Here is a 14,007-nt window from a genome sequence, read left to right as displayed (position 1 = left end):
ACACCCAAAATCAATCCCAATCTTACTTTTATGGTCATAAACCTTGTGTTTAAATTTCATAGATTTCTGTTTACTTTTACTAAAGTTAGAGTGTGAAAACCAAATATCTACTGACAACGACAAAGACGACGCCAACATGATACCAATACACGACCAACAAATTTTACATTATTGCGGTCGTATAAAAATTTGTAGCGAAATCACCATGTCAACCAATTGAAATGTCATAGCAAAGACAAACAAATGTTTGACAAGAAAATGTAATTTTCTCAATAGTATATTTTCCATATTCTTGCACTTACCAGTTTCGTTTTTAATTGGGAAGCACAGGATGTTCCTACAAATAAAATTGAGATCTTTAATACTACATTTTATCGGCATGATTAAATAGATGCTGATTTCAAGTTCTTCAAAATTCAGATAACCTTATAAATTTATAAATAGACAAATTCAATCATTTACACTGAACATAAAAGAAAGATCCTAGTGCCCAGCCTGAGTAATATGATTATACTAAAATAAGATCATGTTTTATGATTTATTGTAACCATCCTGAGTACCAGGACGTATTAACTTCAAGGTATACTATAGCATTGAAGATTTACAAAGTGTTAGATCAATGCCATTTACAATATAAGCAGAGTTTAAAAATACCTTGTACGGAAACCAGTTGAGTCGTCTATTCCTCTGTAAAACATTGGATGTGCATAAGCATCTTTAATATTGAGTAGATTACCTGTCAAAAAATGTATGTAGAAATAAAACATAGTTTCTGGAATATAAGTATATCTTTAATGTCATATATTGTCACAATCGTGTATTGCTCCACAGTAGAAACCAGATGCTCCGCAGGGCGTAGCTTTATACGACCGCAGAGGTTGAACCCTGAACAGTTGGGGCAAGTATGGACACAACATTCAAGCTGGATTCAGCTCTAAATTTGGATTGTGATTAAATAGTTGACACAGCATAGGTTTCTGACACAGAATGAATGTGTTCTAATGAACTTAAAATTTTTGTTTTCTCTTAGAGCAATTCACTATGCTGTTGAATATTAATCCTCTCAAAAAAATGTTTGAAGAAATTTTCTTTTTATTTATGAAATTTCAAATGAGAAAAATTGAACCCAATTTTTTAATCACATCCCCTTTCCCTTATTCCAAAACTAATCTCAATTAAAATTTTCTAATGGAGTTTGCAACAATAACTACTCATTTAAATACATCATAAAATATTAAGATGTAAAAAAACTGCTTGTTATCACTGAATGGTAAAGATTATTTAAATTTATCAGTTGGTAGTAAAAAGTGGATATACATTGTATATTGTATATAACAAAGATTTAAGTTGATTCTGGACAAAGAAAGATAACTCCAATTAAAAAAAAATCTTGCAATAAGATATTTCTTGCTTACTATTCTGGACAAAGAAAGATAACTCGAATTAAAAAAAAAAATTGCTATTTCACAATATTGTGAAATTAGATATTTCTTGCCATTGCACAATACTGTGCAATTGAAAAGACTTGCTATTGCACAATACTTAATATAATAATTTTAGATCCTGATTTGGACCAACTTGAAAACTGGGCCCATAATCAAAAATCTAAGTACATGTTTAGATTCAGCATATCAAAGAGGCCCAAGAATTTAATTTTTGTTAAAATCAAACTTAGTTTAATTATGGACCCTTTAGACCTTAATGTAGGCCAATTTGAAAACGGGACCAAAAATGAAGAATCTACATACACAGTTAGATTTGGCATATCAAAGAACCCCACTTATTCAATTTTTGATGAACTCAAATAAAGTTTAATTTTGGACCCAGATTTGGACCAACTTGAAAACTGGGCCAATAATCAAGAATCTAAGTACATTTTTAGATTCAAAATATCAAAGAACCCAACCGATTCATTTTTTGTCAAAATCAAACTAAGTTTAATTTTGGACCCTTTGGACCTTAATGTAGACCAATTTGAAAACATGACCTAAAGTTAAGAATCTACATACACAGTTAGATTTGGCATATCAAAGAACCCCAATTATTCAATTTTGATGAAATCAAACAAAGTTTAATTTTGGACCCTTTGGGCCCCTTTTTCCTAAACTGTTGGGACCAAAACTCCCAAAATCAATACCAACCTTCCTTTTATGGTCATAAACCTTGTGTTTAAATTTCATAGATTTCTATTAACGTTATGTTGCGAAAACCAAGAAAAATGCTTATTTGGGTCCCTTTTTGGCCCCTAATTCCTAAACTGTTGGGACCTAAACTCCCAAAATCAATACCAATCTTCCTTTTGTGGTCATAAACATTGTCTTTAAATTTCATTGATTTCTATTTACTTAAACTAAAGTTATTGTGCGAAAACCAAGAATAATGCTTATTTGGGCCCTTTTTTGGCCCCTAATTCCTAAATTGTTGAAACCAAAACTTCCAAAATCAATCCCAACCTTTCTTTTGTGGTCATAAACCTTGTGTCAAAATTTCATAGATTTCTATTAACTTAAACTAAAGTTATAGTGCGAAAACCAAGAAAATGCTTATTTGGGTCCTTTTTGGCCCCTATTTCCTAAAATGTTGGGACCAAAACTCCCAAAATCAATACCAACCTTCCTTTTATGGTCATACACCTTGTGTTAAAATTTCATAGATTTCTATTCACTTTTACTAAAGTTAGAGTGCGAAAACTAAAAGTATTCGGACGACGACGACGACAACGACGACGCAGACGACGAGGCCAACGTGATAGCAATATACGACGAAATTTTTTTCAAAATTTGCGGTCGTATAAAAATAAGTGCAATTTACAGTACTCTCCTTTATTTCTTAGTGGGGCAGAGAATTTCCTGTTTTAATATATATGTATCATCGTCTTTATCTCTCAAGTTCACTGTTTAATTGTTTATACACTTACCAGTAGTAGCTACATGGCCTGCTATTCCCTGAGTTATTGGCATTCGGATTTCATTTTGAACCTGTAAAAGTAACATGATTCTAATTACACAGTCACATAGGATTGTGCCTGATTTTCATATGATGAAATTATAATCTTTCAATCAGTTTAATTGAAGTCTGGAGCTGGCATGTCAGTTTAAAACTGCAAGTAGTCTGTTGTTATTTATGTATTATTGTCATTTTGTTTATTTTCTTTGGTTACATCTTCTGACATCAGACTCGGACTTCTCTTCAACTGAATTTAAAATGTGCGTATTGTTATTCGTTTACTTTTCTACATTGGCTAGATGTATAGGGGGAGGGTTGAGATCTCATAAACATGTTTAACCCTGCCACATTTTTGTGCCTGTCCCAAGACAGGAGCCAATCTGGCCTTTGTTAGTCTTGTATTATTTTAATTTTAAGTTTCTTGTGTACAATTTGGAAACTAGTATGGCGTTCATTATCACTTAACTAGTATATATTTGTTTAGGGGCCACCTGAAGGATGTCTCCACATGTGGGAATTTCTCGCTACATTAAAGACCTGTTGGGGACCTTCTGCTGGTTTTTTTTCTATGGTCGGGTTGTTGTCTCTTTGACACATTCCCAATTTCCATTCTCAATTTTACATAAGTATTGAACTGATGACTGTAGGTCACCATGATCACTGTAAAATGAGGTTAAAATACAGACACCTATTAGCTGATCATACAGACAGAATATAAAGTATAATCTCATTAAAACAAAATTTAATCTTTGACATCAAAAAGACATTTTTATGTTTTAGTTCACTACCTAAACTTTGCATTGATAATATATGAGCTGCATTGGATAGAAAGCGACCTTATGCAAATGAATATCAATACATCTGTTAACCTTTTTCGGGTTGATAGAAAATAAACGAACAGCATGTAACTGTCCGAAAATTGAGTTGTTATAAGAACCCTACAAAACATACCGAAATTTATCTTTTATTTCGTATTTGAATGTTCATGGTCTTGTAAATGTACATGTTTACATGCACTTGCATAAGGTTGATTTCTATCCGACGGAGCTCATATATTTTTGGGCCCTAAAAAGATACCAAATGGTTCATTTGCGGATTATATTTCCCTTTTCTTTTGTTTTCTTCAATATTCAATAAAAGTAACTAAACAAGAGTTTCTGCCTATGAAAAAGTATAAAATGTTTTGTTTCTCTATTTCATAATTTTAGGTTCAATGCTTTTTTCTATACAATTATAGCAGACAATTCAGTATTGGTAAATCTGTGTTGAGATACTGACAGACTCTGAAATATGTCAACATCATGTGCAGACTGTAATTATATCACAAAGTAGGACACAATGACCTATTGTGGAAGTGCTTGACTAATGTGTTTTGTTCAATTAGGTAAAAGCTGTCTTATTAACATGGCTATAGTGTCCTTGTAATGTTAGGGCTATTCCAGAAAAAAATGTATGGGGGGTGGGAAGGCACATTGTATTAATAATGCATGGGTGATGGGTATCAGAGCAACTTTTCACACTATAATGCACTATAATTCTGAATTACAATTGTCTGGGTAGCGGGTGCTGACAAAAACTGCCAGCCAACCCCCCCATACATTTTTTTCTGGAATAGCCCTTATGGAATGACACACTAAAAACCGTCCTTAAGAATGTCTTAGTTTTTTACTTTTCCTTTGATACCAGACTATATATCCTGACTATTAAGAAATGATGTGTAATTTTGATATTTGTACCTCATATCTATAGACAGCATGTAAGTTTATAGGGTACATTACTTATTGATCAAAAGGAGCAGATATGATAAGACCCCTTCCAACCCCACCCTATTTGATTGTTAACATCATTTAAATATTTATAAGGCATTAAACTACCAATATTAGTCTTTATACCTTTTTATTCCTTTTAAATTATTTTGTTTTGGGCCTTCAAATTCTTTCGTTTGATGAAAATTACCAAATCAATTAAAATACCTTCATTAATATTTAGGGCTGTTCCAGAAAATACTATGTCCCCCCCAGGGACGGCACTTTTTTTCAACCCCTACCACCCACAGAAATAAAGATAAATTAGAACAACACTTCCTTTGCATTATGGTATTTCAAATACAACCACCCACATAATATTAAAAAAAGTTGCCTTCCCTGGGGGGGACATAGTATTTTCTGGAACAGCCCTTAGATGTGAGCCAACCCCTTTAATATCACAGAAAATATTTTGCCATTAGATGTCTTTTAAAAATATGTGGTTATCAATTTAAGAAAGTTTATATGGTTCAATTATTTAAATTTCGGCTGCCAGTATTTGTTGTAACACATGGCATCCTATGTGTTTGCCATATGATAATTAAAACCTTTATACTTTAGCAAAAGGTTTCTGCAGATTTTCTTACAAACTGCAAAGAAGATACTTTTAAAGTTTTCAGGAGTTGGTAAAAAATGCCTAATCAACAATACTCTTGTAATCTTAATACCTCGTTGTCATTTGCTAAAATTCCATCAAATACTTTGGCCACAAGCTCATCTACTTCTTGGTCAATTAAAAATACTGAACACCTACAAAGACAATAGATAATTATTTAATTTTGGATGTAATGTGTCTTCTGATTGGCTGACGTTATTTTGTTATGAGCTCATAGACATAATTTAGTCACATGACCATGACGTCATTAATCTTTTTTCATGATTTTCTGTGGTTTAAAATGGAATTTAAAATTAAATTATAAGGAATGACTGTAGTATTTTTTCTGTCTATTCGAAATAACATAAAAAATTTGGTGCACACTGTTAAATAACCCACAACGCACGTTATTCAGTGTGCACCAAATTTTTTATGTTATTTCTTCATAGACAGAAAAAAATATTACAGTCATTCCTTAAATATCAACATGATACAATGGTAACAAGATTATATTTTAGCAAGATTTCTACAATCAATACATTGATTGATTGGTGTTTAATGCCACTTTCAGCTCTACTGTGTTATTTCCTGATGGTCAGTTGTTATTGGTAGAAGAAGCCAGAGTACCTGAAGAAAACCACAAAATCAATACAGGACTGAAATTTGTACTCAAAACTTACAGTGATAAACACAAGATTTGTATCTTTTCAATTTGTTTATAACTTGTCTATTTACATGTGTGGAATGTTGCAACACTAAAGAATTTTCTAGAGTATTCTGTCACAGTTCAATGTTACAAAAATACAACTAAGAACCATGGCCCAGTTACCTCATTAAACTAATTTCTACTGACGTAGAAGACACTTATTGGTTGATCAATTTACCTTTCAGCTTGTGTCAAATTTCTAGCTTCTTGCATAATTTCTCTCAAAAGTTTGGTTAAGTCATCTGTAACAGACAAATCAAATATAAAGATTAATAAATAATGTAGTCACCATTGTAACGACACAGAATAAGAGTAATAATCCCATCGAGACCCAAGTTAACAGAGGTACATTCGACTCCTAGACAATAATAAAAAATAATGGATAATTTCTCATCTAAATGAAAATCTTCTACATAGATTGAACTATAGCTTGAAAATCACTTAACATTTACACAAATTGCTTTGCCATCAAACTGAACTATCCATAAAATAGCTTAGTAAAACCTATATGAATACAAATGACCATCAATTGAAGTACATTTTTTTCTATTTCACGGCTAGATGTTGCTAGACTGCTCAACTACCTACACAATTGTCATGTCTCTGAAACAATCCAATCACATATCAAATGCAATGACATTTTGACTTGATATATTTGAACTTATGAATATAGAAAAGTTTATAGCTTTTATTGCAAAAATGTTGAAATGATAATTCTTACGTTGAACAATCCAATTGTGTGAAAACTAATAAATTTCATAAAAAATCTTTTCAAAGATAAAAGTTAAAATACAAACAAACATAAATGTCATTTTTCTCTGCTGTATATGTGTGATAACTAATAAATTCTTGAAAAAATCTTTTGAACTCAACATGTTACCAGACTAAAATGTAATTTTTCTCTGCTGTATATAAACTTTTTAACAAAAACATAGAATAAGGAAAATAAATATTCTCTTAAGCATTGCAAACGTTAATCATATATATATATTTATTATCTTTAAAATTATCACGTCAAATTTTGCACTTAGAATTATTAACTAATTTTCTACATGGCATTTCCATAAACCAACAACTTATAGATAAATTTCCCTAATGTCAATTCAAGTAGTTTGTACTATAAGGAAAGGAAAAAAATTATCATATTACTGTAATAGATTTCTCACAATCGTGAAGATAATTAGAAACAATACCATGAAAAAACGTAATTAATACCTCTTCATAAATAAACAAACAGACAATATTCATAACAAGAATAAATATAAAGAATGTTTGGAACAAGAACAAACTGAACAATATGAACAAACATGAACAAACATGGCAATATTATGAACAAGAAAAGTGAACACCAGACCTACTTGTCTCTAAAGGAACATTTTCTGTAGAGGGCACACTAATTCTTCTCATATACTCGGTTATACCGGTAGTTGAAAATTGTGTTATTTTGGGCAGCTGACGAGTCAAGTTAGTTTCATCTTCATCGGAATAGACAGCAGAATCAGCATTTGAAACCTGTATTGACAATGTCACCTTCTGATGTGTATCAACATCTTCTATAATTACCGAAGTAGTACGTCCTAGAAGTTTGATTTTAGATACATCCTTATCTACAAAATCTTCAGCACTTTTTTTTCTGACGATCGATATATCGGAATCAGCTGCAAGTGTGGACTCTGAACTTCCCTGGATGAATGCATCATTGAACTCTGGTTTGCTATCTGTTATGTCTGGTGCTAAGGAGGCCTGATCATGAATATTACTGAGTGATGGTTCACTGGTAGATAGTCTGGCATCTGCCTTATGAAAGTCATTGTCTGATACATGTGAATGTTGTGTCATTTCATCATTACAAGTGTTGTCGAAGACTTTAGTATCAGAAAAACTGGTATTTAGCTGTTTTTCAGTCTCTCTCATACTGTTGTAGAAATTTCTTATATCCTCTGGCATATTCTCATCATCTACATCTTCTAAATTCTCAGTGTCATCATTCTCTGTCTCATCACAGGCAGAATACATGACTGAATGTACTGGACTTCTAGCAGTTCTATATGATGCATTGTCAACATCAAGATCCACAGACTCATCAGGACGAGGTGGAGTAAAGAATTTTCTTACAGTACGTTCATATGTTGGTGTTATAGGAGGTAGTTCATTAGCATCACTGTAATTTGATGCCTGTTCATCAAAGTCTTGTTCTTCTGTACTTAAATCATTGCTTAGCAGATTTAATTTGATTGTTTTTCCATCACGTTCATCCTTTAATATCATAACATCTATGGATTTCTCTGCTCCTTCAGTCTCCAATATGATATCTGGTTTACTATACCTTGTTGATTCCAACAGTGGTGTAAATTCCAAGTATTCCACATCTAAAGATCTCCTCTCTTTGGTATAAGGTTGTCCATAATGCTTTTCAGGACTTTGATTTCTGGTTCTCCTTTTTTCTGGAGATTTCACTTTTGGTTGGTGATATTTTGGAACCTTTTCTGGAGAAAACTTTCTAACTTCTCCCATTCCTGTTAGTTGATTGGCTAGCTGATCTTGTTTTTCTATCACTGCATCAATTTGACGATAAAATAGCATATCTAACCTGGCTGAGTTGTTGAGCTGTTGACCAAATTTTCTAGGAACATAAGGTCTACAGTGACTTCTATCAAAGCCATTGCCTGCTTGTAAGCCATAGGTGTTTACCTCAAAAAGTCCACTTTTAATATAAGGAAAATTATCTATATCTTTACCATACAGTAATGTAAACTCACCTAAATGTGTGAATAGGTTTCTTGCTACTTGAAGCATGGCCTAAAATTAAAAATAAATATTCAAAAACACATTTTTGTAATAGTATATAAACTAGTCAATCAATTTATCAACTAGAAGTCCTGTGCTTTATTCAAAATAGTCTGCATTTTAACAGTTAGGATAGGTAAAAAAAAATCCAAGTTGCATCAGACTCATCAACTGGTGAAATTGTCAAGTCTATTGCAGGATGAAGTATATAGGTAGCTAAAGAAGACATATTAATTAATTTTAAACCAATTTCAATGAATACCTTTCTGTTCCAAGAGAAGTTTTGAAAATCAAAATACAGCACACTAGTATAAAACCGGTTTTGTATTGAAACTGAATGATATAATTGCCACTGGACATTACACCAGCAACAATCTATCTATCTATAAAAAAAAAAATGTTTGACATAGATATGTATTGCAAAAATTGCAATAAGACAGGTGTCTCAAAAATAAAATTGCATTTTAAATTTTGATAGCATTATTTGAGTGCAGCATTTCCTGAAATCTCAATAATTAAACTGCACTTGTGTCAATTAATCAACAATCTCAAAAATACATGGAAACAAAATTTTCAAAGTGGTGTCAAATGGCAAGGCCTTTTGGAAAAGAACAGTAAGATAAAAACATCACAATTTTCTTTAAACAAGAGACAAGGTAGTCAATATTTATTGCATTGCGTTCGTTTTCACAGACAACTATAATCCTTCTTTTTGTACCGGCATCAATCAAGTTTATATATAATGAATCTTTAGAGACAAGATCTTGTGTCAGACAGAATCACTTTAAATATGTCACATAACTGGAAGTCGTTTTTATTCTTCCTCTAACAGTACAATATCTTATCATGATCAAGAATTTCATAGCTTTTCCTAATATAAATCGGAGAATCTTATCTTTTTTACTTTCATAAACATATTAAAATTTATGGCAGCTTATTCTTTTGGTGGAGAAACTGTCATTCCAAAAAAAACTATCAATCATAAGTTAAAAGAACTACAGATCATTCTACATTAGGAAAATTAAAAAAAATTATTCAACATGTTGAAATTTTTAAAGTATTGGCAAACAGGAAGTATGCTTCCCACTGATCAAAAAAGAGCATTATTCATCATTGTCAAGCTGATGTACAAATATAGTCATTCTGTTATTAGTAATTTACAGGAAAAATGTATTGGGAAAATTATAAGTTCATTCAACATATATATCATAATACTAAAAACATCATCAACCAGGAAGTAAGTGTCTGACAGATAGGAATAGTCATCACATGTTACAGCTCAGCCCTGTCAAGCTGTTGTCTTAATATAGAGTTATTCTGTTCATTGTTTCCTGAGAAAAGTGTGGAGGAAATATAGACAGACTAACTGACAAAGTGTGGAGGTAAGATAGACAGACTAACTGACAAAGTGTGGAGGAAAAAATAGACAAACTAACTGACAAAGTGTGGAGGAAAGATAGACAGACTAACTGCCAAAGTGTGGAGGTAAGATAGACAGACTAACTGACAAAGTGAGGAAGTAAGATAGACAGACTAACTGACAAAGTGTGGAGGTATGATAGACAGACTAACTGACAAAGTGTGGAGGAAATATAGACAGACTAATTGACAAAGTGTGTAGGAAAGATAGACAGACTAACTGACAAAGTGTGGAGGTAAGATAGACAGACTAACTGACAAAGTGTGGAGGTAAGATAAACAGACTAACTGACAAAGTGTGGAGGAAAGATAGACAGATTAACTGACAAAGTGTGGAGGAAAGAAAGACAAACTAACTGACAAAGTGTGGAGGAAAGATAGACAGACTAACTGCCAAAGTGTGGAGGTAAGATAGACAGACTAACTGACAAAGTGTGGAAGTAAGATAGACAGACTAACTGACAAAGTGTGGAGGTAAGATAGACAGACTAACTGACAAAGTGTGTAGGAAAGATAGACAGACTAACTGACAAAGTGTGGAGGTAAGATAAACCGACTAACTGACAAAGTGTGGAGGAAAGATAGACAGACTAACTGACAAAGTGTGGAGGAAAGATAGACAGACTAACTGACAAAGTGTGGAGGAAAGATAGACAGACTAACTGACAAAGTGTGGCAGTAAGATAGACAGACTAACTGACAAAGTGTGGAGGTAAGATAGACAGACTAACTGAAAAAGTGTGGAGGAAAGATAGACAGACTAACTGACAGATGGACACGGTGAATATACTGAAGATCACAATTTTATAAGTGTCATCAAGTGTCTATTAGGTGAATCAGTATCTATCTGATGAGTTAGGCCTTTTTCAAATGATTTTTATAGTTCGTTCTTATATTGTACTGTTATACCACTGTCCCAGGTTAGGAGGAGGGTTGGGATCCTTCTTACATGTTTAACCTTGCCACATTATTTATGTATGTGCCTGTCCCATTGTGGATAGTTGTCTCATTGGCAATCATACCACAAAATCTTCTTTTTTATAAAGATATTATACCTGAGTTTGGATTTTGAGCTTTCTTTCATTTTGGAATGCTAAAGTGCTGGTTAAAACTGTAGATGTATACTGGAAACATTCTTTTACAATATGAATATCATCATTGTTAAAGCTGTAAAAACAAAACAATTTAAATGAAGTCTTTCAAAATGATAATCATAAATCAAATCTAAAAGAAGATAAAATAATTCATCTGGCACTAACCCCTCAATTGCTTAGATAAGGGCTTTAATTTATCCCAAAGTTTCAGAACATTTCACCTTGTACTTTTAAATAAAACAGAACTTTAAAAAGGCCAATCAGTCAAAAACTGTCTTTAGCAGCCATGCTTTCATCCAAATGAAGCCAAAATAAGCATCATTAGTAAAATAAAAAACTTCATTACATCATTGGGAACTATTAGTCACCAATGCCGAATTACGTCATTAATGATGTATTGTGAATTTCATCAAAACCTGATTTTAATTTTGTCATGAATCCGTCTCACTGACAAACACCTCACATATCAATTCATTCAATTGTCTGATTAAAATTTAAGCTTTTAAATCTTCCTACACAAAGGAAAGAAAGGTTTCTACATCAACCATTAACTCCTAAGTATAAACACACAACCTTAATTTCTTCCACAAGTTGTTCTCCTTTAAAAGAACCTAATGTTTAACATAAACAGTTCAGTTTTATTTTTTCTAGACCTAATTGGATATAAAATAGATTAGTTTTTTTTTTTATATTTTTACTAATAATTTCAGAATGAGACCAAGTTGTAAAAAAATATTTTTACGTGCAAAACATGACTTCCTTCAGACATAATAAAGTTGACCAGAACCATTATCATTAATGGTATAGCAATTCTCTATAGGAATGTGTTGGCCAGCTCTCTTATTTCATGCTATTTGTGAGACATCAGGTGTCTCATGTTCAAAAGTCAATTATCTGGAGTTATTTTATTCTATTTTTTGGTGTAATTCTAGTTAATTAATTCTTATTTCTGCCTTAAACAGACAGCATAATGAATGAAATTGGTAAATTCATATATATTCCAGTATAATGATAATTAAGGATCTTATTATCAGAACATGAGTTCAGAAGTCCTGAACATGCATGACATATTTGCCACTGAAGATTGAACAACCAAAAATCAATCTATCATGCCATAGTATTATTATTATTCTTCATGTCAAACAATTCCAAAATGAAAAAGACACTTGGAAAACTGTTCCTTTAATTTGTATATTTGTTTTATTCTTGTCTAGCAAAGAAACCTTTCACTTTTAATCTGTGTATAACCCCGCCACATGTCTGCGCCTGTCCCAAGTCAGGAACCTCTGACCTTTGTTAGTCTTCAATTGTTTTACATTGTCTTATCTGGGCCTGTTATAGATGACTATATGCAGTATGGGCTTTGCTCATTGTTGAAGGCGGTACAGTGATCTATAATTGTTAATGTTTGTGTCATTTTGGTCTTTTGTGGATAGTTGTCTCATTGGCAATCATACCACATCTTCTTTTTTATATTGTATGATTTTTTCTTTTGTATATTTATTTCAGAGTTTAGTATGACGTCCATTATAACTGCTGATGTCTGTTCTATGTTCGGGTTGTTGTCTCTTCAATACCATTCCCATTTCCATTCTCAATTTTATATATTACACTATACATCACCTTCCTTTTTTTTTTTATGGACGAGGTAAGCTTATTCGTATATTTTGTTATTTTTGTCTAGCAAAGAAACCTTTCTCTGTTCATCTTGTGTACATAATATTATAAATCACCTTTCTTTATCTTTTTTATTGACGAGACAAGCTAAAGCAATGAGTTTTTCATTGGCTTTACTTGACACAGGAACACATAGCATGGATTGAAGCTTACATCCTATAAAATTCTCAATTCCTGGTCTTTTGTCCTAAAAATATACAAAAACTCTATGTAATCTTATTACTATAAAGCCAGCTGTTTTCAACATGAAAACAAAAAACAATTAACAGTAAACAAGCAATCTTTCAAAACATGAAAATGGTACCCACAAAATTCAATAAATCCATACAAATTAGATTATTTGATTAAATCTTCAATAAATAGGCTGTTTAGTTTTTTTTTTCAATTTATTTTCTTGCAAGAGACTTTAACCTTTAAATATCCCGAATAAACAATGTTAATTCACTTTTCAAATTCTGCTGATTAAATTACAAGACCAGGATTTTAAGACATTTCTAGTGTTTTCAAACTAAAGCATTTATATGTTATAGGAATACAATAAGAAACATTTACTTGTGAAGTGAACCTAATGTCACCTAGGAAATAAATCATGCCTGTTTGTCTGGAATATTGATTTTGATATATTGTTACTGAAAACATTTCTCTGTCCATTGACAGATAATACTTAAGTCAGCTTATCATTCTGTAGTCACAGAAGAAAATTATTACTGATAACAGTTCTAAATCGTATATTTTCTATGCTTCGTTAAATCGTATTTCAGATTTTATTAAAAACTATGATGGTTCTTATATGGTGAAGAGTAGTACTGTTCCTATACAACTGTTCTAATTCAAATATTTTCTATGCTTAGTCAAATTAAATTCCAGATTTTAATAAAAATGATGACTGTTCCTAAATAATTGTTTTATTTTGAATATCTATGCTTCCTTAATTTTTATTTTAGATTTTAATGAAGGGTAGTGCTGTTCCTATAGAAC

General features: G+C 31.9%; 1 protein-coding gene across 7 annotated transcripts in view; it reads right to left on the bottom strand.

Moving 5' to 3' along the window:
- LOC134697021 (cGMP-dependent 3',5'-cyclic phosphodiesterase-like) overlaps positions 1–14,007 on the bottom strand; it is a 123,507-nt gene that overhangs the window by 17,541 nt on the left and 91,959 nt on the right. For 6 of the 7 annotated variants that reach the window (XM_063559033.1, XM_063559032.1, XM_063559030.1 and 3 more), the window contains 8 exons: positions 13,086–13,216; positions 11,314–11,425; positions 7,411–8,851; positions 6,231–6,294; positions 5,420–5,501; positions 2,918–2,978; positions 655–736; positions 303–337 (listed from right to left, as the gene is read on the bottom strand). In XM_063559033.1, coding sequence (XP_063415103.1) covers positions 303–337; positions 655–736; positions 2,918–2,978; positions 5,420–5,501; positions 6,231–6,294; positions 7,411–8,851; positions 11,314–11,425; positions 13,086–13,216 — 2,008 coding nt within the window. The remainder of the gene's footprint in view (positions 1–302; positions 338–654; positions 737–2,917; positions 2,979–5,419; positions 5,502–6,230; positions 6,295–7,410; positions 8,852–11,313; positions 11,426–13,085; positions 13,217–14,007) is intronic. The other variant, XM_063559035.1, reaches the window with a different exon arrangement.

Source organism: Mytilus trossulus, chromosome 14 (assembly GCF_036588685.1).
Source record: "Mytilus trossulus isolate FHL-02 chromosome 14, PNRI_Mtr1.1.1.hap1, whole genome shotgun sequence".
NCBI lineage: Eukaryota > Metazoa > Mollusca > Bivalvia > Mytilida > Mytilidae > Mytilus > Mytilus trossulus.
This window is presented reverse-complemented; position numbering and strand designations above follow the sequence as displayed.